Genomic DNA, 25,775 nt, shown 5'->3' on the forward strand with positions numbered 1-25,775 from the left:
CCTTTAAATTGTTTAACTTGGGTCAAACGTTTCAGGTAGCCTTACACAAGCTTCCCACAATAAGTTGGGTGAATTTTGGCCCATACCTCCTGACAGATGGTGTAACTGAGTCAGGTTTGTAGGCCTCCTTGCTCGTACACGCTTTTTCAGTTATGCCCACACATTTTCTATAGAATTGAGGTCAGGGCTTTGTGATGGCCACTCCAATACCTTGACTTTGTTGTCCTTAAGCCATTTTGCCACAACTTTGGAAGTATGCTTGGAGTCATTGTCCATTTGGAAGACCTATTTGCGACCAAGCTTTAACTTCCTGACTGATGTCTTGATGTTGCTTCAATATATCCACATAATTATCCTACCTCATGATGCCATCTATTTTGTGAAGTGCACCAGTCCCTTCTGCAGCAAATCACCCCCACAACATGATGCTGCCATCCCCGTGCTTCATGGTTGGGATGGTGTTCTTCGGCTTGCCAGCCTCCCCCTTTTTCCTCCAAACATGACGATGGTCATTATGGCCAAACAGTTCTATTTTTGTTTCATCACACTAGAGGACATTTCTCCAAAAAGTACGATCTTTGTCCCCATGTGCAGTTGCAAACCATAGTCTGTCTTTTTTATGGCGGTTTTGGAGCAATGGCTTCCTCCTTGCTGAGCGGCCTTAGGGGTTATGTCGATATAGGACTTGTTTAACTGTGGATATAGATACTTTTGTACCTGTCCTCCAGCAGCTTTACAAGGTCCTTTGCTGTTGTTCTGGGATTGATTTGCACTTTTCGCATCAAAGTACATTCATCTTTAGGAGACAGAACGCGTCTCCTTCCTTAGCGGTATGACCGCTGCGTGTTCCCATGGTTTTATACTTGCGTACTATTGTTTGTACAGATGAACGTAGTACATTCAGACGTTTGGAAATTGCTCCCAAGGATGAACCAGACTTGTGGAGGTCTACAATTTCTTTTTCTGAGGTCTTGGCTAATTTATTTTGATTTTCCCATGATGTCAAGCAAAGAGGCACTGAGTTTGAAGGTAGGCCTTGAAATACATCCACAGGTACACCTCCAATTGACTCAAATGATGTCAATTAGCCTATCAGAAGCTTCTAAAGCCATGACATAATTTTCTGGAATTTTCCAAGCTGTTTAAAGGCACAGTCAACTTAGTGTATGTAAACTTCTGACCCACTGGAATTGTGATACAGTGAATTATAAGTAAAATAATATGTCTGTAAACAATTGTTGGAAAAATGACCTGTGTCATGTACAAAGTAGATGTCCTAACCGACTTACCAAAACTATAGTTAACAAGAAATGTGTGGAGTGGTTGAAAAGCGAGTTTTAATGACTCCAACTTAAGTGTACGTAAACTTCCGACTTCAAGTGTGTGTGTGTGTGTGTGTGTGTGTGTAAGCCATTTAGCAGACAGTTTTATCGAAGCGACTGAGTCATACATGCATACATCTTTTCCCTTTGGGAACCACTGTGTTAGTCAACATGTATCAGATTAGCACCACTAAGGAGCCATCCTTTTTTTGTGTGTGATTAGTATTATTTCCATGAAAATATCAGTTATTTTGTTTGTGTTTCATAGAGAAAGGGAGTGGTTCCGCCCCTCACAGGCGCTCCCAGAGTGAGGTGCGAGGCTACCAGAACACAGAGGAACACTGTGACCCTTTTACTGATATCAGCGATGGCCTGCCGCAGAAGTACGCCACCCTCCCACGCAACCGCAACCCATTTGAGGTGGAGCAGGGCCAGCTGTGGGACCAAGGGGAGAAAAAGGAGAAGAAGGAGAAGGTCAGCCTTCTTGAACGTGTGACCGGGAAGAAGGAGGGACGCAAGACCGACGGGGGGCGTTCGGGCAGCTCTGGAGACCTGCGCTCGCCCAATCCCTTCAACAGCGACTCTCAGGGCGACATCCAACTAACCAACCCCTTCAGCTCACACTACAAAGCAAGGTAAAGCTTTCCACGTCCACCCAACTATGTTTGGTATCCAAGCCAGGGTCATGTTCATTAGGCATAAAACGGCAACAACAAAAAAACTTTGTGAAACATGTGGGGACTACCTGGGCTTAGCCAATAGGAAACTGACCTTTTCGTTTTACATTGAAAAACATTTTCCAACCCTTTCAATTGTTTGCTTTAATGAACACGATCCAGATGCACGTGTATTGCACAGTATTCCTGATCCCTTAGAATAGTTTCAAATATTAGAACACTTCCAAAACTGAATGGCTTTTGCGGTCAGTGTGCTAACGTTAGGTCAGCTGTCTTATTCAGGACAAGTTAGGTAGCTAATACAACTAGAACTTCCACTACAAAACATTGCAACATGCTTTTATAACACAGACAAAGTAGGCAGTCATTGTAAAGAAAACAAATTCTTAAACTGTCTTGCCTAGTTAAATAAAGGTTAAATAAAAAAAATGACTTATCTGAACCTGTACCTTTCTAAGCTGTTTCACTGAACCATTCATATCAGTGGCAGGCCATCTGTGTTACACTTATGTAGTGTCAAACCTAATGTTTGCCCAAATTGCTCATTTATACACTCACTGTCAGTTTATTAGGTACACCCATCTAGTACCAGGTCGGACCCCCCTTTGCCTTCAGAACAGCCTTAATTCTTCAAGGCATTGTACAAGGTGTCAGAAACATTCCACAGGGATGTTGGTCCATGCTGACGCAATGGTATCACGAAGTTGCTGCAGATTGGATGGCGGTACATTCATGCTGCGAACAGCCTGTTCCATCTCATCCCGAAGATGCTCTATTGGATTGAGTTCTGGGGACTGCGCAGGCCACTCAAGTAAAATGAACTCGCTGTTATGTTTTTTTTCTCCACTCAATTGTCCAGTGTTGGTGATCGGTGCCCGCTGGAGCCGCTTCTTCTTGTTTTTAGCTGATAGGAGTGGAACCTGGTGTGGATGTTTTTTGTTTGTCGCACCATTCTCGGTAAACCCTAGACACTGTTGTACGTGAAAAGCCCAGGAGGGCAGCTGTTTTCGGAGATATACTGGATCCGACGAGCCTGGGACCAACGATCATACTACGCTCACAAAGTCGCTTATGTCACTTGTTTTTTGCTCATTCTAATGTTCAATCATACAGTAACTGAATGCGTCGATGCCTGTCTGCCCGCTTTATAAAGCAAGCCACGGCCACGTGACTCACTGTCTGTAGGAGCAATACGTCACTGGGTTCACAAATGTATGTAATAAAATGTCCGGTGAGTGTATATCAGCGGTAGCATATAGTTATCCACGTGTTGGCCAAGTTTTCTTTATCATACTATACAGGTGTCATGACTGGCCTTAAGGGGCAATTTGCAGTTGCTACTTCCATTTTTATACCTTTTTAAATTCATTATGTATACTAGGGCCGGGACAATACCAGTATTGCGATACTCGTTAGTATCGTGTCAAGGAAACAAAACAAAAGCGTATTTAGCCCTAATAATGGAGACATTATGTTGTCATCCAGAGTCACATTTATTTGTTTTCCAAGCTATAGCACTATCAGGTACCAAGGTAAGACCCAAGTGCAGACTGTGTGAAGTAACAATGTTTATTGTAACCACAGGGGCAGGCAAACGACAGGACAAGGCAGGCAGAGGTCGGTAATCCAGAGGTGGAGCAAAGGTACAGGATGGCAGGCAGGCTCAGGGATAGGCGGAGTGGTCAGGTGGGAGGGTACAGGGTCAGGACAGGCAAGGGTCAAAATCCAGGAGGACGACAAAGGAGAAACTGGAAAAAGCAGGAACTGAGACACAAAACTCTGGCATGCTTGAACAAACCAGATGAACTGGCAACAGACAGACAGGAAACACAGGTATAAATACACAGGGGAAGATGGGTGACACCTGGAGGGGGGTGAAGACAATCACAAAGACAGGTGAAACAGATCAGGGCATGACAAGCACACTATTTTACATAAAACAGATTTTGGCACCGACAGAGATGGTCTCCTCGCTTTGAGTCCTTAGGAAACTATGCTACTATACTATGCTTTTGTTTAATGTATTATTTCTTACATTGTTAGCCCAGAAAATCTTAAGTGTTATTACATACAGCCTGGAAGAACTATTGGATATACAGTTGAAGTCAGAAGTTTACGTACACTTAGGTTGGAGTCATTAAAACTCGTTTTTCAACCACTCCACAAATTTCTTGTTAACAAACTATAGTTTTGGCAAGTCGGTTAGGACATCTACTTTGTGCATGACACAAGTAATTTTTCCAACAATTGTTTACAGACAGATTCTTTCACTTATAATTCACTGTATCACAATTCCAGTGGATCAGAAGTTTACATACACTAAGTTGACTGTGCATTTAAACAGCTTGGAAAATTCCAGAAAATTATGTGATGGCTTTAGAAGCTTCTGATAGGCTAATTAACATAATTTGAGTCAATTGGCGGTGTACCTGTGGATGTATTTCAAGGCCTACCTTCAAACTCAGTGCCTCTTTGCTTGACATCATGGGAAAATCGAAAGAAATCAGCCAAGACCTCAGAAAAATAAATTGTAGACCTCCACAAGTCTGGTTCATCCTTGGGAGCAATTTCCAAAAGCCTGGAAGTACCATGTTCATCTGTACAAACAATAGTACGCAAGTATAAAAACCATGGGACCACGCAGCGGTCATACCGCTAAGGATGGAGATGCGTTCTGTCTCCTAGAGATGAATGTATTTTGATGCGAAAAGTGCAAATCAATCCCAGAACAACAGCAAAGGACCCTGTGAAGCTGCTGGAGGAAACGGGTACAAAAGTATCTATATCCACAGTAAAACGAGTCCTATATCAACATAAGGTCACTCAGAAAGGAAGAAGCCACTGCTCCAAAACCGTCATAAAAAAGCCAGACTACGGTTTTCAACTGCACATGGGGACAAAGATCGTACTTTTTGGAGAAATGTCCTCTGGTCTGATGAAACAAAAATTGAACTGTTGGGCCATAATGACCATCGTCATGTTTGGAGGAAAAAGGGGGAGGCTTGCAAGCCAAAGAACACCATCCCTCAGAATTTTTTTTTTTGTAGACCTCCACAGGTCTGGTTCATCCTTGGGAGCAATTTCCAAACACCTGAAGGTACCACGTTCATCTGTACTAACAATAGTACGCAAGTATAAACACCATTGGACCGTGTGTGTACGTACACACACACACAGTGCATTTGAAAGTATTCAGATTCCTTTAGGTGCTTTCTGGAAAACGGCAAGTGGGCTGTTGTGCCTTTTACTGAGTGGCTTCCGTCTGGCCACTCTTCTATAAAGGCCTGATTGGTGGAGTCCTGCAGAGATGGTTGTCCTTCTGCAAGATTCTCCCATCTCCACAGACGAACTCCGGAGCTCTGTCAGAGTGACCATTGGGTTCTTGGTCACCTCCCTGACCAAGGCCCTTGCCTCCCTATTTCTCAGATTGGCCGGGCGGCCAGCTCTAGGAAGAGTCTTGGTGTTTCCAAACTACTTCCATTTAAGAATGATGGAGGCCACTGTGTTCTTGGGGACCTTCAATGCTGCAGAAATGTTTTGGTACCCTTCCCCAGATCTGTGCATCGACACCATCCTGTATCGGAGCTCTACTGACAATACCTTCAACCTCATGGCTTGGTTTTTGCTCTGACATGAACTGTCAACTCTGTGTGCCTTTCCAAATCATGTCCAATCAATTGAATTTACCACAGGTGGACTCCAAGTTGTGTAGAAACATCTCAAGGATGATCAGTGGAAACATGATGCACCTGAGCTGAATTTCGAGTCTCATAGCAAAGGTCTGAGTACTTATGTAAATCAGGTGTTACCAAAAACCTGTTTTCGCTCTGTCATTTTGGGATGTTGAGGATTTTTTTTTATTTAATCAATTTTAGAATACAGCTGTAACGTAACAAAATGTGGAAAAAGTTGAGAGGTCTTAATACTTTCCGAATGCACTGTATGTACCCATTGATTCTTGAAGAATATCATTTATAGATGCCTTATGAGCTTAGTTCAACTGTCGTACTACATCATAACCCAAAATATAAACTTGTTTTAATCCTTTCCTTGTGGATAATGTAAATTTAAACAAACACTGTCTAGCCTCAAAACATGGTTACAACTATAATCTTGATATCCTGGATGGTCAGATGCTCTGTCCATGAGTTTGTGAGTGGTTACATTTCTCCAGCGCCATCCCTCACCAAATCAGTGGTGGAGTGTCCACTTTGTTATTGTTCGCGCTACAGATTGCCCCTTTAAAGCTAGAATCCTTAGTTGCTACATCCATTTTTGACTTACAAATAATCATATATATATTGAACAATATTACTTCTAAATGCCATGTGAGCTTAGGTCAACTGTCGTACTCCATCAGAACCCAAAATATATGCTTGATTTTATTCCAATGTTGGTAAACAAATGAAATGTAAAGAAACACTGTATAGCCTCAACATGGTTAAAACCATAATTTTGATATCATGGGATGGTCAGTCTTTGTATCCATAGTCTTGTCTATGAATTTGAGTGGTTCCGTTTCTTCACCCCGGTCCCTTAGCTTTTTTGCGAGACAGGGGCGGTGAGAATGCCTTGTTATTGTTTCAGTTAAGGAGTGTAGCTTTAAGAGAAGCTAGGCTTGATAACAGACCCCTCTTAGCCACACTGAGATCTGTCACACAATTAAACTCTTAGGCCTATCTCACTGTAGGCACTAGTCCATCGTCTTTACAGATACTATCGTACACTACCTTTTGTGTTCATTTAGGTTTAAGGCAAGATGTTACAGGGTGGTTTAACCGTGTTGGTAAACATGATTTTAGTTTATTTTTTTTAATGATTTTTGTAATTCTGTATTCTTGGATGTTTTGCAGTGATAAAAAGCCCACCGGCAATGAAGACATCCGACAGGCGAGAGAGAAACATGGCAAGAAAAATGTAAGCGCTCACACCTTACACTTTTTTTTTTTGTGATTCAATCTCAAACAAGGTTTATATTGGTATGAATAACCCTTTCATAAAGACCATGGGGGGGGGGGGAAATAAAGGGAGAGAGAACGTCAAAAAGCATGGGCCTAGTTTCAGAACACCGCCAACTTTTTAATTGAGTAGCTCTCCCTGATCTTACTTGACATTGCAGTTTGTGATGTTGATCTCTGAGCTGCTGTCTCTTCTGTCTTTTTTACACGTCACGATGAGTGTAATTTAACTAATTAACAGCTGAAAACAACGACCGGCATCTCTGATTGGCTCATCATTTAAAACCGTGTGAAGTTTCGGTCTCTCTAAGGTCAGGTAAAGTTCTATTATATCGTACTGGCGCCATAATTGGAGCACTATGTAGGGATAAATATGTGTGAAATTGTCATTGGATTGATGAGGGGGTTATTTGCCACCTTTAGTTTTGTCACCCCCCCCCCCCCCCACACAAAAACATAAAAAGCACAAAACATGCTCTGCTAGTGCATAATTCTAGTAGTTGCTGGCAATTACATTCCAGAATTAGTTTAACATGGTAAGAGAGCCATGTCCAAAGGGATGTTGAAATGAGAAACAGGGATTCTGATAATGGCTTTCCTCACCTCTCGTTGTGGGTGTTGAGGAGTTATCTTAGCCACGTGCCCCTCCGTCCACTCTATTGCAGAGCCTAGCAGAAATGAACTGGCAGTTCTATTTCCTCTGCTTTCAGGCCCTTGCTAATAAACCAGTGAGAGAGGGGGGGGAGGATAGGGAGAGAGTTCAAAGAACAGAGCTTTTAAATTCTCAAAGCAGACCTCATTAGATGTAGTAATGAGACAACTGGAGAATGCCAAGTGTGCTCGCCTTATCTACTTCTCACTACTGATCGCAGAAAAACTGTCTTCACTTAGCTAGTTCATGGTCATTTCTAGGTCTCTGTGATCAGCCACTACAGCTTCTGGCTGTGTAGCTTTATATAATGTCTGGGGCTCTTTGGTGTGTGAATTGGACGCCATTGCTCGTACAGTATAGTTAAACTGAGCTTGTAACTTGATTCATGTTAGGAAAATCTCTGCAAAATTGGTTGTCCTGATGACTGGAAGTGCAAAAGGCCCATTTCTTAGTATATTTTCCCTGTTTTGTTTCTAAAAGCATATTCAGTTACTGAGTAAGCAGTCGCTAAACCCCCAATCACATTTTTCTCTGACTGAAAACAAGAGGCATATTGCTGAGTTACTTTCAACTTTGGCCTGCCAGAACACTGACAAAATAACTTGAAGCTTATTTACGATGGAGGAATGCAGGACACCTAGCATGTCCACACTATTGAAAATGATGGAAATAAAGGTGCAGGCTGCTTTATCACCGCCATAGTCTTGAATTGTTTGGACATAGACTTTAGTGATGGGACCCTCACATTCTGGTTTATCTTTGTTTCGCATACTAGGAAGAGTTATTGTATACAGGTAAATATGGTCCGGCACTTCTTCACATCGTAGACACCGCACAGCGATGGCAGCTTGATTTGGGAACGGGGAGGAGAGGAGACTGATAAGTGAAGTATTTTAAACAGGTCGATGGCTTTGCCGCTGTATCTGCCCGGGGGAGGATGTCCATTGTTGAAGCGATAACGTGGCGTCTCATTAAAAATGATTGCAGCTCCTCTTGTCCCCCCCTGTAATGAGATCGGCACGGTCTACACAGACAATTTTTCCTCTAAAGAAAAAAACCTCAACCGAAATAGTTTGGTTGCATCTTTGTTTTCGTGTTTATTAGTCAGATCCTTTGTTCCCGAAATCTGCACTCTGCTGTTTCCCCTGGGAACGAAAAAGTCCCATTTTAATCTTTATTGCTGTTTTCTAGGGAGTTTAATCTTAATGTGATGCTCTTGTCCACCAGCTGGTCAAGGTCTCAGTCGTTGCTGGTTTGGGAGGAGGATAATGTGGTTCAACATTTTAAATAGGGAAGGAGAGTTGACGCGTTTATTTTCCCAGAACTGACACTAAAAACGTCAAATCAGATTCCCCGCCACAGGACTACTGATTGTTCGAGCCGTCTATCGTTTTCTGATTGAATACCATTGACTTGAACAGATCAAACACCTGAAATGAAATGGCGTTGACAGTGCCAACAGACCTTTGGAGTGATGTCTTATCACAGGCCCTCAATTAGTCCTGATTGCCACCTGGATATAAGAGATAAACACGTGCAGTAATGACACAGTTTGTGACATTATTCAAACACCTTTAATTAGGCAATTAGTCTATCTGCCATAATACGTGGGATTCCCTGGGCTAGCCTACCTTTAGTCTTGCTTTAGATACTCTTTAGCACCGATTTTTACCTTTTTATTTGTCTATTTATACCATCTACCTATAATACCCATTTGAGAGCAATTATTGGTAATTGTCTCATATCTCAAGCCACATTTGGAGTAATCCACTTTTACTGAGGTATTTGTAAATGGTGCTATCATGGTTGAATTCATCACAATGGCTGTGGTTTGCCCCCCGCAGGAGACGAAGCAGCCGAGCGTGGCCTCCTATAGCAACTTGTCTTTTGATGAGGTGGTGCGTGAGCTCATCAAGCAGAAGGAGGTGGTGAAAAAGAAGGACGCGCATATCCGTGAACTGGAAGACTACATTGATAACCTGCTGGTCCGCGTTATGGAGGATTCGCCGAGCATCCTACGGACACCCTACGAGCCCAACAGGAAAGCGGGGAAAATCTCCAAAAAGAAGTAGAGCCAAGGTAGAGAAAGGTCAAAAATAGAGGCTTGTAAACAGTAATGTCACGGCCTAGCCATTTTTTAAAATGTATTGTGGGTATGGAACAGAAAATGAACATAAGGGGGATTGACCAATGCCAAATCAGTCGTTTTTGATTTCTTTACAGAAACTGCATTGATGCAGCTTATAGGTTTTGTATGGTGTGATTTGAGTTTACACCAGTTTCCCCAGCAGAATATTATTGTGGAGTGAAGTACATCCGACGACATAAATATTTGACTTGCATTATAACTAACCCCATGGCTGTACCATTATGATAGGCAGACTAACCTCTGAATCAGTTGCTCTATGTCGATCCACTCATCCCTTTTAATTTTGTACCTCCTGCTCTGTTCTTTGCATGGCATTCCTATGTTTTTCAAATTCTGGTGAATTGAAAGAATGGGAAATGACATCGTGTATCTCACAAATTCATCAGAATACCTTAGCAGAAACCAGTGGGATTCAAATGAGCTATCACTGTGTTGACTACGTTCACCGTTTATTATGAGATGATGAAGAACAAACTAGTGGCGTTATACCATGCCTGATCGTTTCCCAAGGCCTTTAATAGTCTATCCATGTCATACACTATTAAAGGCCTTGGGAAACGATCAGGCATGGTATAACCCCACTAGTGCACTTTCACACACGTAACATGAAAATCCCAGACCGCTTCTGGAGCGGTTGTTTGAACATAGAACCACCATCAAGCTAGATTTGCGTTTTAACACCAAGGCGATCTAGATTTAATTAAATATTTAAAGGATGCACCTCTTCACCTCTCTCAAATCAGTTGTACTGAAAAATTGCACGATTTAGATTTAAAAAATAATAATGTCCTCGAGCTTCTAGTAAAGAGATACAACTTCTCTGATTGACTGAACTATGCCTCTTTTAGCCTTTCCAAGTGACTAAAATCTCTTGATTAGGTTGCTTTACTTTACTGACTTCATTGTCCCCATGGAGAAGTTTTGTTGCAGTGTCATGTACACGTTTAAAGTGGCGTTTTAAATACAAAACAAATTGACAATACAATTTTCATAACAGTTGCATACCAATAGAAAGAGACTAGCCTACTGGCCTTACTGGGTGGATAGGAACATTAGCCCGAGCTATTTAGGAGGGATATCACACCTGGCACAAATGATTGTCTAGTTGTGTTTTTCCTGCTGAGGGGTGCCCTATACCTGCGCCCAGAGAGGAGTAGTTCAAGTCGCTAGGTGTGGAACTAAGGTTACTATACCCCATTTATAATTGCTAACTGACTGGAGGAGTTTTGTTTAAATCCCCGACATTCATTCTCAACGTTAAAATGCATCGCTTGCGGTACGGTTTTGTGAAACATAAACATATCTTTCATATCAGTGAGAAATAATTTAAAAAAACGAAATGTTTATGGGGTTAGGGTTCCCACACGGCCATATTTCCATGTTACAGTGCTTTTTTACGGAAAACAGAAGGAAGACAGAGGCGTACCTGTGCTAATTAGATATCTACCTGTGAGTAAACGGAAGATGTTTTGGCTACCAGAGCCAATTTGCCAACAGAACATGTAAGGTCTTTGGACCACAAGGAGTAACCTTAGTCCATTATTAGGCTACGGTTGCTGTAGTATTTTAATAAAAGGGTCTATTTTTTTATTTGATTGCATGCCTCACTTTTCCCCCCAAAAAATTATCCGTTAAACAGTTAATAAAATATATATGGCCTAAGTGTTAAAACGTATCCAAACAATTGTTAAGAAACCAAAAGGTAATGGTCTAGGGGTGTGGATGAGTGGATCTGTGTGGGTGTGCGCGTGAGTAAGGGCATGTTGCAGAGACTCAGTGCAGGTGGTCAGTCCAGATCAAGTGTTCCGGATTTTTTAAATTTAACTAGGCAAGCCGGTTAAAAACAAATTCTTATTTACAATGATGGCCAAACCCGGACGACGCTGGGACAATTGTGTGCCGCCCTATGGGACTCCCAATCACGGCCGGTTGTGATAAAGCCTGGAATCAAACCAGGGTCTGTAGTGACGCCTCTAGCACTGAGATGCAGTGCCTTAGACCGCTGAGCCACTCGGGGAGCGCCATAGGGCGGCATTCTTTTGGCTTCTATTTAGAAATTGTCTCTGAGCCTGTTGGTATCAGACCTCATGCTCCAATACCGTCTCCCCGACGGTGAAGGGGTGACCCGCTTGTGGCTGGGGTATGTGAGGTCCTTGATCTTGCTGTGGGCCTGCCTCAGGCACTGTTTCGAGTAGATGTCCTGGATGGGTGGGAGCACGGTAACCAGCTGAGCTAGCAAATAATGTAACAAAAGTAGTTTTTGGGAATCACAAAATATACCAACAGGCTCTGCCTTTCAGGAATCACAGAAGCAAGCTCTCCTGGTGCACTGTTCAGTCATTTAGCCATTTAAACATTTTGTTTTTGGATAAACTCACTTTTTGCAATGCCCTCAATGGCTTCCATGCTTTTAAAATGTGACCTTGTCCGAGGGGTCGGTCTTGACAACACTTTCTATCTGTTGGAGTGCTTTGATTGCCCCAAATTCTGCGGTCGGGCTTAGTGAAGGGTCAATTGAATAGGGTTTGCAATTTTTAATAGGCCTGACATGAAAGCGTGAACCAACATATAGCCATAACAAATATGGCCGCTTGATGCGGTATTCAACCCAAATGCTCTTATGTGAATGTAGTCAAGTATATGTTTACCAGATGCTCCAGAGGCAGTCGTGTGCTGTTGGCAGTGGTCAAGTGGTTGAGTACTGCAGAGCATTAATGACTGTGTTTACACTTCAGACCAAGACGCAGGATTATGACACAAGCTCTACACTCTGCCAATCAGCCCGCCACTGCGCTTACTGCAATACAAGATTGTGTTGATATGCAGGTATGAACATGCTGTTATTGCCTGTCTGTGACTGATGTGAGCTTTTTGGCATTAGGATGGTTTGGACCTACAGTATCTGTTGACATTTGCCATCTTAGTACAAAAATATATTATTTAAAGGTACTCTTATGAGAGTAGGTACTACTGAATTTTTTTTACTCAAAGCATGCATTTCCAAACACGCATCCGAAAACGATGTGACACTGCATTCCAATTTTGTGACCTTGCAGTGAAAACTAAAAAAAATGTGTCAACACTGTATTCTCTGGTCAATTTTGATGATATGGAATGTGTGGGCATCGTGCAGGTGCAGAATGTAATTGAGTGGAGGCAAACTGAAGACAGTGCTATTGAAGCCTCCCTAATATTTACACCAAAGTTAATTCATTCAAAGAGCTACCATTGTCCAGCATATCAACTCTGAAGTCATCGCTTTTGGGTTTGTTATTTTAGATTTTTCAGTGACTCTTGATTTTGTTTTTAGGATCAAGCGCATTGTACGACCTTAATTTGCATTAAGTGTAGGCTCATACATTGTCATACAAAAATGTGTATAAACCATTGGTCAAGTTATTCTCGCTTTACTCTACTAGTATGGCTTTACACAGACAGAAAGATGAAGTGCAATCATAATTTAGCGACATGCTTAATATTCTATTGGTGTCCACAAATTGTTTACACTTTGAATCATTATGTTGTGTACTCAAGTGGAACACGTCTGAATGACATCCGTTCTACACTTGTGATCTGTCGTTGTTTGTCAACAGCGAGAAAATATGATTCCATTAGGTAGAAGTGGTTACATTTTTGTTCGTTTCTAGATTTACTGATTTCTTGCTTGAATTGTTTTAACTATTTTGACGGAAATATAATCAAGGTACCTAGCTACATAGCAATGCATTTGCAGGCTGATTTTTAATGTATTGATTTTGTTAAAATGTTACACTGCCCATTGACAGATCAAAGTGCTCTTGACTAATTGCTCTCCACAAAGGCTATCGGTTATATTTTACTAGTAATACACTGTGTACTAACTTAACACATCCAGAAAACCAAACTATCAGTACAGATTGTAACAAGGGCTCAAGTTAACCTGTTTATTACAATTTATATGTGATCATTCATGACATTTTCATGTTTTACTGAATAATTTGTCATACATCCTTCACACTGTCCAAAGCAAGGCCAAATATATAACATATCATGACAGTTTTACAATCAATGTAGGCTAACTCTGTTATGAAATGTTACCATAAATAGTACTATGACGACATAACAAACAGTATCAGCTTGTCAAAAAACGGACCACCCTCAATTTGAATAATTTGTGTCACCATGGCGTATCGCTTCATAACACATACAATGTCTGTTCTACATAGCCTACACACATTCTGCTGTTACCTTTATTGCCAAGTATCAATGTATGCTTTAAGCAGGCAGTTGCCCCGCTCTGTACGTCGTCATATTTCTGAGTCTACTTTTCTTTAATAGTTACATACACTGTAATGCTTTTCAAAAAGGTTACTACGTCTTAGTTATTACTTTATTGCTGTAAGTAGGTCAAACTATTACTGTGTTACTGAAATATTTTCCCTCAAGATGTACTCACCTAATTAGCAGAACGGTTTACATTTTTGTCATGTTTTTTTTTCTTTTTGTAGAATGTTGTGCCATTTCCAGTGTTATATGCTTGGTATTTTAGATTAATGTTACAAAAGTTGTGTACTAATTGTATTGTGACCCCTGTTGTGAACTATTGATTCCTCAGAAGTCTAAAACATTGACCACACTGAGTTGCATAGTCACACATTTGAGACAATTTTTGTTGCTTTTTCCTGTCTTTTGTCTACTATTTTTTTTATTTGGTAAACTTTTACTGTCTAATTTTTATATTCTTTATTTGTAAAGTTACTGGATGTCCACACATCAAGTCAGGATACAGCCCTAAGTGAACATGTGAGAATTTTACGACATTCCTTTTCGGAAGTTCAAAACCGCCAGAGGCTTCAATTTCAGAACTGTTTGGATGACTCACTCTACATTAAAAAGGGCTATCTCATTGCTTTTTTTTTTTTTACTGCAAAATCGTCCCAATTCAGTCGCAGTAAAGTAGGACAAAGAGAATTTAATTGTATTCCACAAAATGCAAAAGCTGCCTTTTTTATAAAGCTTGTCCTAGCAAGCATCACTGACACACTTTTTTGTTTTCTTGCACCTATTGTGTACAGATTCTTAGCCTCTCTTAAATGTATTTTGTTTTTGAAAAAAGCTTCCCCCCCCAAATTTTTTTTATTCTCAATCTTTATCTAAATCGTCCTCTATTGAATGTAGGCTCTAAACTGTGCCCTCGTTCATTATACTGATTTATAATTAAGCAACATTTCTTCCTCATGTTTTAAAATTTGACCTTTATCCAGACCAGCTACTGTTTTTACCATAATTCAAAATGACTTCATGTACATATACATTATTCAGCTGTTTGTATTTGACTTTGAATGTGTTTTGATGCAACAGAAATTACTTTATCCAGAATAAGATGGGGTAACACACATGCTAACGAATAACAACAGATGTTTGTGTTGCGCCGTAAATTCAAAGGTAATTTGTTAGAATTTTTACAGCGACATTTATAGCAGAACTAATACTCTTGCTCCAATGAATCTTCCATTTTTATTGAAAAATGTGATGATAATGAAATCTCATGAATTCAATCATGTGAAAAAGCTAGGACAATATTATTAAATGTTCAAATGGCTGTATAGGATTGGGGGGGCATATTCATTTCATGCTAAATGAGGTAATAGGTGTTTTCTTCAGCATCCGACAACTAGGTTGATGTTGAAGTCTCACAATGTCTACATTGAGAGATCTCCATGGAGACAGCATCATTGAAAGCACTGAACTCCATGAAGGCTGTTACGCTTACAAATAAATAATACAACTATAATACCAGTTTCAAGCCCACAATCACTGTTTATGTTTAGTATTTAAAATCCTGTCATTGTGTTGCTATACAGCTAATATTCTAACCTTTTCTCCATTAGTTAATTCCATAGCACATCTTTGTACCTTTTACTTAGCACTCAGATAATGATTCACTAACTCTGCAGTTCGCTTCCATCCTAAATTGCATGTCAGTTATTTTTGCAATACAGCTTCATACAATTGTATCACTTTCTGTTTAGAGAGCCATCACAGTTGCTCATATATGTGTATGAAAAAAGAACAGTATTTGATCAAAATCGAGATTGTACAATAATACGAGCAGGAATGTCTCCAAACACCTCTTCCTTGTATGGTGGCAATGGCACTAAACTTTTCCTTATGCATTTCTTTAACCTTAGGTGCAGTTCACGAAGGCGGGTGTAAGTTTGCACAAGACAATACAATTTTTCACTTTATGCAAAAGTTTGTCGGGGTGTGAAGGCATGTGGGGTTGAGGGGAAAAATGTGGTTTGTTTGGAAAACTGTTGATTGTGATACTGAACAAAAAAATGAATGTCATGTCTATGTTGGCATACAAGGTATAATTTTGGGGACAACAATGCAGATTATGTAAAAAGCTAAGAATGGTGCTGCTTGACATGACTGCTTCAAAAGCTTTTAGTGTGAACTGTATGTTTATTGTCCATCTCTCACACACTGTCCCACCAAAAGCTGGTTGCTTCCTAACTATTTAAACAATTTTGGCATGTGGCATGGATGTACTTACATGAATGTGTTTAGAGTAGAAATGTTTTAGGAATTGTCAGTGATCCATTGGATAACAAAATTGGAAGCCACAAACAAGATGATTGCATTGCTCTTTTCAATAAATACACTGTACTTCTTAAAGAAAATACCAGTTGTTTTAATGAATTTACTAATGCAGCTATATTGCTTATTTTCAGGATTATTTCTAATACAATGTGCTTTTTCTGTATATAGGCACAAACAAAATACAGAAACAAATGTAGATGTACACTACACACCATTGTGAACAAATCGTTGCAAAAGTACAGTGAATTTGGCAAGTATTCAGACCCCTTGACTTTTTCCACATTTTGTTACATTACAGCCTTATTCTAAAATTGATAAAATTGTTTTCCCCCCTCATCAATCTACACACAATACCCCATAAAGAAAAAACAGGTTTTTAGACATTTTATCAAATGTATTTAAAAAAATAAATAATTCCGACCCTTTACTACTCAGTACTTTGTTGAAACACCTTTGGCTGCAATTACAGCCTCAAGTCTTCTTGGGTATGACGCTTCAAGCTTGGCACATCTGTATTTGGGGAGTTTCTCCCATTCTTCTCTGCAGATCCTCTCAAGCTCTGTCAGGTTGGGTGGGGAGTGTTGCTGCACAGCTATTTTCAGGTCTCTCCAGATATGTTCGATCGGGTTCAAGTCCGAGTTCTGGCTGGGCCACTCAAGGACATTCAGAGACTTGTCCCAAGGCCACTCCTGTGTCGTCTTGGCTGTGTGCTTAGGGTCATTGTCCTGTTGGAAGGGACCTTTTCTATTGACCGGTGTTTGCCTTTCCAAATCATGTCCAATCAATTGAATTTACCTCCGGTGGACTCCAATCAAGTTGTACAAACATCTCATGGATGATCAATGGAAACAGGATGCACCTGAGCTCAATGTCTTGTCTTTTTAGCAAAGGGTCTGAATACTTATGTAAACAAGGCATTTCTGTTTATTTGAAATAAATGTGCAAAAACTTTGAAAACCCTGTTTTCCCTTTGTCATTATGGGGTGTTGTGTGTCGATTGGTGAGAACAATTATTTAATACATTTTAGAATAAGGCTGTAACGTAGCAAAATGTTGAAAAAGTGAAGGGGTCTGAATACTTTCCGAATGCACTGTACATACATTGTAATCACCAGTTCATTGAATAAAAAGGAAAGTAATTTCCCTACATTCCATTCCTGTAATAATAGTCCTTATACACATTTCAGTATACAATGCAGTACTCAGATTTCATGAATAGAACTGTATTTGTGTTGGATTTCTTGTCCAACTTTCTGTGCCTACCGTTGAGTGGCTGTTTTTGTTCCGGAGAAATTCCCATGCCTTCCCTGGAAAAAACGAGTGGCTTGGTGAGACAATTGTGAGTGGTAAGGTTGCTCGTTAAACTTCGCATCTAATTTGCTTATACGTATAAGAAGTGTGTGTGAAATCATTCAGGAAAAGCAACACTTGTTCTGTTTACAAACTGGTGCTTATGTGGGCAGGTTTTGTTCCACCTTTCCAAATAGCAAGTTAACACATGACCCCTCTTCTGTCACCCCGGCCAGCACCCAAAGGCAGTAGGCTACATCCCAGCTCTCAGACAGCTGTCAGGTTAAAACCAAAGACTACAGTTTTACTGTTCAGTAGAGCTGTTCACGCTCAATAGAACTAAGAACAAGTGGCAAAGGACCCTATTCAATCAAACTCGTTTTTAGGGTAAAACAAATTCTCCTTGCTCTCCGTGAATACATGTTTTGATTGTGGTATTCAACAAAATGTTTATTTTGTAATACCACGAAAATCATTAGTGAACTGTGGAATGAAGTTTTGACCTGCTCAAGTACAAGTATTTTAACAATAGGAACATGTTTGGTTGCAGACAACTAAAGCAAACCAATCTCCAAAAGGTTTTAACGAATAACATATTGCTTCTTTGAAAAAAGGCATATATATATATATATATATATATACACACACACACACACACACAAGCCTATAATCCCTTATTGATGTCGCTCGTTAAATCCACTTCGATCAGTGTAGATGAAGGGGAGGTGACAGGTTAAAGAAGGATTTTTAAGCCTTGAGACAATATAGACGTGGATTGTGTATTTGTGCCATTCAGAGGGTGAATTGGCAAGACGGAAGATTTAAGTACTTTTAAACACTATCCTTTGTGTATCACCACCAGAGGACACCCAGCCAACTTGACACAACTGTGGGGAGCATGGGAGTCAACATTGGCCCGCGTCCCTGTGAATCGCTTTCGACACCTTGTAGAATCCATGCCCTGACGAATTCGGGGGGGGAAGCAGGGGTTAGACTCAATATTAGGTGGGTGTTCCTAATGTTTGGAATACTGTGTGTGTGTGTTTTAATATATATACACACAAATTATTTATCTATACTGAACAAAAATATAAACGTAACATGCATCAATTTCGAAGATGTTACTGAATTACAGTTCATATGATGAAATCAGCCAATTGAAATGTATTAATTAGGACCTAATCTATGCATTTCATGTGACTGGGAATACAGCTATGGGTCTCTTGGTCACAGATACCTTAAAAAAAAAATGGGCCTCACAATGGGCCTCAGGATCTCGTATTTCTATTTTTGTGCATTCAAATTGCCGTCAATAAAATGCAATTGTGTTCATTGTCCGTAGCTTATGCCTGTCCATGCCATAACCCCACCGCCACCATGGGGCACTCTGTTCACAACGTTGACATCAGCAAACTACTTGCACACACGACGCCATACACATGGTCTGCGGTTGTGAGGCTGGTTGGACGTACTGCCAAATTGTCTAAAACAACGGAGGTGGCTTATGGTAGAGAAATTAACATTAAATTCTCTGGCAACAGCTCTGGTAGACATTCCTGCAGTCTGCATGCCAATTGCATGCTCCCTCAACTTGAGACATCTGTGGCATTGTGTTGTGTGACAAAACTGCACATTTTAGAATGACCTTTTATTGTCCCCAGCACAAGGTGCACCTGTGTAATGAACATGCTGTTTAATCAGCTCCTTGATATGTCCCACCTGTCAGGTGGATGAATTAGCTTGGCATAGGAGAAATGCCCACTAACAGAGATGCAAACAAATTTGTGCACAAACTTTGAGAGAAGTACGCTTTTTGTGCGTATGAAACATTTCTGGGATCTTTAATTTCAGCTTATGAAACATGGGACCAACACTTACATTTTGTGTTTATATTTTTGTTCAGTGTATATACAATCAGCTCTTTGTTGCTCCGTTGGTAGAGCATGGCTCTTATAATGCCAGGGTAATGGGTTCGATTCTCTGGACCACCCATACGTAAAATGTATGCATGAGTGACTGTAAGTCCCTTTGGATAAAATCGTCTGCTGAATGGCTTATTATATTTTACAAATATGTTTTATCATGCTGTAATAATTATGATACTCTGTTGGAAACCATTACCCATAATCTTTCTGAGATGGGATTTACTCAGACTGGGGACTATGAACTGTGAATAAACTGTTCATTCACACCTCTTAACACTTATTATATGAATGTTCAACTGCTAACATATCCCAAGTTACTGAGTGTGTGGTGTGGCTCGTTTATATACTGCTTTTGGTTCATTTATTTTAGGTCTGTTATGCATTTTAAATCCTCTGTCAAGACAATCTCAAAGTCATTGATATGTATTTGTTGCTATTAACTTTTGAATTGCTGCATAATTTGGTATAGTATGTTTCATATGTCATAATCATTGATTAAATGGTCCTTACAGTATGTGTTAGGTGTCATCTGATCTAATGAGGAGCTAATTGAAACACTCACTGCTACCAATACACATTCATCAGAAGATAAAGTTTCACATAGGCCAAGCTTTGGATGGCAGGTGTCGCCTGGACACTTCCAAAAATGAAAGCCCGTTCGATCATTCTATTAGTGTATATTAAATTGCTGAAATTTTAGAATAATGACAAAACATGTTATGTATGAGAATAAGTGAATGGCAGGGGTAACAACAGCTTGGGTAGGGAGTTTGCCCACTGGACAGCACGGTGTGAAGGTAAAGAGGACACTTGCCAGAGTGGGGCCACATACAGGTCACCTGCGCTCCCCTTTAAAAATGGGTGTGTGGCGCGGTCGGGGATCAATATCACCCCGTACGAGTCGATGAATGGGGAATGCCCTCTGCAATCACGAAGACACTTAAGAGTGCCATCAGAAAGTATTTACACTCCTTGGCTTTTTCCACATGTTGTTTTACAGCCTGAATTTAAAATGGATTACATTTAGATTTTTTTTTTTGGGGGGGGGGGGGGGTCAGTGGCCTACACACAATACCCCATAATGTCAAAGTGGATTATGTTTTTTGACATTTTTACAAATTAGTATAAAATGTAAAACTGAAATGTCTTGAGTTAGTAATCATTCAACGGCTTTGTTATGGCAAGCCTAAATAAGTTAAGGCGTAAACATTTGCTTTACAACATAAGTTGCATAGACTCTGTGTGCAATAATAGTTTTGAACATGATTTTTATTAATGACTACCTCATCTCCGTACCCCGCATGCTGTTATCTGTAAGGTCCCTCAGTTGAGCATTGAATTTCAAGCACAGATTCAACCACAAAGACCAGGGAGGTTATGAGGTACAGTGGGGGGGGAAAGTATTTGATCCCCTGCTGATTTTGTATGTTTGCCCACTGATAAAGAAAGGATCAGTCTATAATTTTAATGGTAGGTTTATTTGAACAGTGAGAGACAAAATAACAAAAATATCCAGAAAAACGCATGTCAAAAATGTTATAAATTGATTTGCATTTAATTTGACCCCCTCTCAATCAGAAAGATTTCTGGCTCCCAGGTGTCTTTTATACTCTTAAAGGGAGTGCTCCTAACCCCATCTTGTTACCTGTAAAAAAGACACATGTTCACAGAAGCAATCAATCAATCAGATTCCAAACTCTCCACCATGGCCAAGACCAAAGAGCTCTCCAAGGATGTCAGGGACAAGATTGTAGACCTACACAAGGCTGGAATGGGCTACAAGACCATCGCCAAGCAGCTTGGTGAGAAGGTGACAACATTTGGTGCGATTATTCGCAAATGGAAGAAAGATAAAAGAACTGTCAATATCCCTCGGCCTGGGGCTCCATGCAAGATCTCACCTCGTGGGGTTGCAATGATCATGGGAACGGTGAGGAATCAGCCCAGCACTACACGGGAGGATCTTGTCAATGATCTCAAGGCAGCTGGGACCATTGTCACCAAGAAAACAATTGGTAACGCACTACGCCGTGAAGGACTGAAATCCTGCAGCGCCCGCAAGGTCCCCCTGCTCAAGAATACATATACATGCCCGTCTGAAGTTTGCCAATGAACATCTGAATGATTCAGAGGACAACTGGTGAAAGTGTTGTGGTCAGATGAGACCAAAATGGAGCTCTTTGGCATCAACTCAACTCGCCGTGTTTGGAGGAGGAGGAATGCTGCCTATGACCCCAAGAACACCATCTCCACCGTCAAACATGGAGGTGGAAACATTATGCTTTGGGGGTGTTTTTCTGCTAAGGGGACAGGATAACTTCACCGCATCATTTGACGGGGCCATGTACTGTCAAATCTTGGGCGAGAACCTCCTTCCCTCAGTCAGGGCATTGAAAATGGGTCTCGGATGGGTAATCCAGCATGACAATGACCCAAAACACACGGCCAAGGCAACAAAGGAGTGGCTCAAGAAGAAACACATTAAGGTCCTGGAGTGGCCTAGCCAGTCTCCAGACCTTAATCCCATAGAAAATCTGTGGAGGGAGCTGAAGGTTCGAGTTGCCAAACATCAGCCTCAAAACCTTAATGACTTGGAGAAGATCTGCAAAGAGGAGTGGGACAAAATCCCTCCTGAGATGTGTGCAAACCTGGTGGCCAACTACAAGAAATGTCTGACCTCAGTACTTGGTGGCAAAACCTTTGTTGGCAATCACAAAGTCATGTTTTGCAGAGGGGTCAAATACTTATTTCCCTCATTAAAATGGAAATCATTTTATAACATTTTTGACATGTGTTTTTCTGGATTTTTTGTTGTTGTTATTCTGTCTCTCACTGTTCATATAAACCTACCATTAAAATTATAGACTGATCATTTCTTTGTAAGTGGGCAAACGTACAAAATCAGCAGGGGATCAAATACTTTTTCCCCCCACTGTAGATGGGGGGGGGGGGGAAAAAAGAACAGCCACTAAATATCCCTTTGAGCATGGTGAAGTTATTCATTACACTGTGGATGCTGTATCAATACACTGTCACTACAAAGATACAGGCGTCCTTCCTAACTCAGTTGCCAGAGAGGAAGGAAACCGCTCAGGGATTTCACAGAGGTCACTTTAAAACAGTTACAGAGTTTAATGGCTGTGATTGGAGAAAACTGAGGATGGATCAACAACATTGTAGTTACTCCACAATACTAACCTAAATGACAGAGTGAAAAGAAGGAAGCATGTGCAGAATAAAACAAGACACTAAAGTAATACTGCAATACATTTGGCAAAGCAATTCACTTTTTGTCCTGAAAACAAAGGGTTATGTTTGGGGCAAATCCAATACAACACATTACTGAGTACCACTCCATATTTTCAAGCATAGTGGTGGCTGCATCATGTCATGGGTATGCTTGTAATCTTTAAGGACTGGGGAGTTTTTCAGGATAAAAAATAAACGAATTGGAGATGAGCACAGGCAAAATCCTAAAGGAAAATCTGATTGTCTGCCTTCTACCAGATACTGGGAGATGAACTGATCTTTCAGCAGGACAATACCCTAAAACACAAGGCCAAATCTACACTAGAGTTTACCAAGAAGACCGTGAACGTTCCGGGGTGGCCAAGTTACAGTTTTCACTTAAATCTACATGAAAATGTATGGCAATACCTGAAAATGGTTGTCTAGCAATGATGAACAACCAATTTTATAAAGGTTGAAGAATTTTGAAAATAATAATAATTTTGAAAATAAATAAAGACTCCCAGCTGTAATCGCTGTCAAAGGTGCTTCTGCAAAGTATTGACTCAGGTGTGTGAATACTTATGTAAATGAGACTTTTCTGTATTTCATTTTCAATAAATTGGCAAATGTTGTTTTCACTGTTTTCACTTTCTAATTATGGGGTACAGTGTGTAGATGGGTGAGAAAAATGTATTTTTAAACCGTTTTGAATTCAGGCTATAACACAACACGTGGAATAAGTCAAGGGGTATGAATAATTTCTGAGGTGAAATTTACTAGATGGATTAGGTGCTTTTGAGGGAGAATGTAGACCTATATTTGGGCCGCTGACCCAGACAAGGTAGATGAACAGGGGCCAGATGTCAATGTCAATCCCGCCCGCTATGGAGCCTCCATGGCTCCATACAAAAGATAGTTAGCTGATCTGAATCAGAGATATCAGGTGTCAAATGTGTCACCAGGGCCGGCCCTTGCCTTTTGGAGGCCCTAAACGAGACTTGGTTTCGGGGGGTCAAAACATTTTAGTGGCCCCCTACTTGACATTGGAATTTTTTTCAATTACACACGTTTAGCCATGAGGCATAGAGAAAATGTTGCAGTTTTAAAGCAAGTTTTGTACAAAATAATTCAAGGGGTGGAGAGAACATTTTGCAATTTTATAACTAACTTCCTGCAATTCTAATAATTGTATCATGGAGTGCTAATTTCCTGCAATTTTACATATTTTTCCATGGGGTGGAGAAAAACTTGTGTCGTTTTAAAGCTAATTTCCTGCAATTCCATACTTTTTTGCATTGACTTATGTCATGTTAATATGATATCTGAGTGAGAGTGACTAACAAAATCAATGGGGGCCCCCTGGACGTCAGGGCCCCTGAGCCCATGCCTTGTGTGCACAGTCGATAATTTGACCATGATTATTACAAGGTTTAGATTAGACTAATTTACCAATCAAAACAGTTGAGTGCCTGTCAGTGAGAGAAAAACTGCTGATGCACAACCAAATTTCTAAATTCCACCTTGCGTATTATACTATACTAACCCTGAACATGACTGAGTTCCCAAAAACATAATTCTAATTTTAAAAAGTAATAATTTTTGGTCGGGGGCCCCCGGCCGCAGCAGCTTACGTTCCGCTCACTTCAGCCAAGACCCGAGCCCTGTACATTGTGTCTCTATTGTCTGCCTCTGATCGCTGTCACACGTCTAGGATCAGGTGAACAAAGCCAGATGACACCCTGTAACCATGTCTCTCTGTAAAAGGGTCATGCTGAAGTAATGAGTATTTAACGTCTTTAAAGCTAAAAATGTACACACATTGACTTGTATTCCCTTAGGATCTAACTGTAGATATCCTGAAGTAACTGTTAGAGAATGCACAGTATTCAATGAGAAAGTGACATGGGTTTCATTTCTATGCTACTTGCAATTTACCCTTCCTTTTTTTTCATAACAAATTGAGCAGATATCACACAATTTATTGGCAATATGCGTATCATCGAGAAATAATGATTAAAATATAGAGCCTTTAGGAACAATGGAGCAAGAAAAGCACCTGCCAAGGACTGAGTCTGTCCAGCCTCAGTGGTCAGTGTGTCACGTTTCAGCTGGGCCTTTTGACTTTCTTTGTGGCTATCCATCCTGTCAGAAGCCATGGAAAATCTGCTCCACCACACCTTGACAGCAGCAGCGTCCCAGATCCATGCTCTATCAATGTGTAACTGTTGTGGCGAAACAGATTAAGCTCGTGCATCTAGGCCTACTCACTGCCATTCTGGAGGTGTCAGGAAAAAAACATCCTTCAGCAAGCTGGTGAGCGACTTCTCTCCTTATTAGCACTGTGTGACCAGCATGTGCCTGATGAGACTTATCATGCAAAAGCTATGAAACATGAGCTGGCTCAATGAGGAGACTACAGGCTGTAGTGTTTAGTCATTTATATCCTGTAATTGGCACCACAAAGGCTCTTGGGAGGGATTATATTAGTGTGAAACACAGTAGGAAAGCCAGTTTGAGTGCAAACTACAAGGTAATGATGATCTCATTGTCGACCAGGATTTTCATTAGGGGTGCTCATGATCTCTCAGACAGCAGGTCAACACTGAAGATGAGTTAACCAATGTTCTACATGTGACAGAAGTGACACTTATTAACTTCTAACCTCTGTCAGGTTAATTAGATGGGTGGAATCTGTATGATGTTTATTCACGTTGCACAGCCAGACCGGTCAAGGTACCAACATACTAGTAATGGTTAACATAATCAACATGGGTTTGTGAGTCTCGCAGCAGACTTATGCTCGCAGGTAGTTTGCATTTGAACTTTTATTGCTTGCTCAGTATAAACACACGCTAAACTGGGAGTAATACAATCAATCAGTCATCTCACTGACTTCACAGGGCAGGGAAGCTCTGCTGGAATGCTGCTAAGCTGCAGATGTACCAGCCAAATTACTCTAGTGGGGAATTACCCAGACATAAATTCA

General features: G+C 40.6%; 1 protein-coding gene across 4 annotated transcripts in view; it reads left to right on the plus strand.

The window, feature by feature from the left end:
• Positions 1-16,423, plus strand: part of LOC106604674 (rab11 family-interacting protein 2) — a 34,337-nt gene extending 17,914 nt beyond the window's left edge. Inside the window, exons 4-8 of one of the 4 annotated variants that reach the window (XR_006770052.2) lie at positions 1,591-1,957; positions 6,853-6,916; positions 9,454-9,688; positions 12,494-12,584; positions 15,929-16,423. Coding sequence is in view for 2 of the 4 variants with exons in the window: in XM_014199582.3 (XP_014055057.1) it covers positions 1,591-1,957; positions 6,853-6,916; positions 9,454-9,681 (659 nt within the window). In the remaining 2 variants the exon portion in view is untranslated. Of the gene's footprint in view, positions 1-1,590; positions 1,958-6,852; positions 6,917-9,453 lie in introns of all 4 variants that reach the window. The other 3 variants (XR_006770050.2, XM_014199582.3, XM_014199575.3) reach the window with 3 other exon arrangements.
• Positions 16,424-25,775: the final 9,352 nt, after the last annotated feature.

Source organism: Salmo salar, chromosome 01 (assembly GCF_965601325.2).
Source record: "Salmo salar chromosome 01, fSalSal1, whole genome shotgun sequence".
Taxonomy (NCBI): Eukaryota; Metazoa; Chordata; class Actinopteri; order Salmoniformes; family Salmonidae; genus Salmo; species Salmo salar.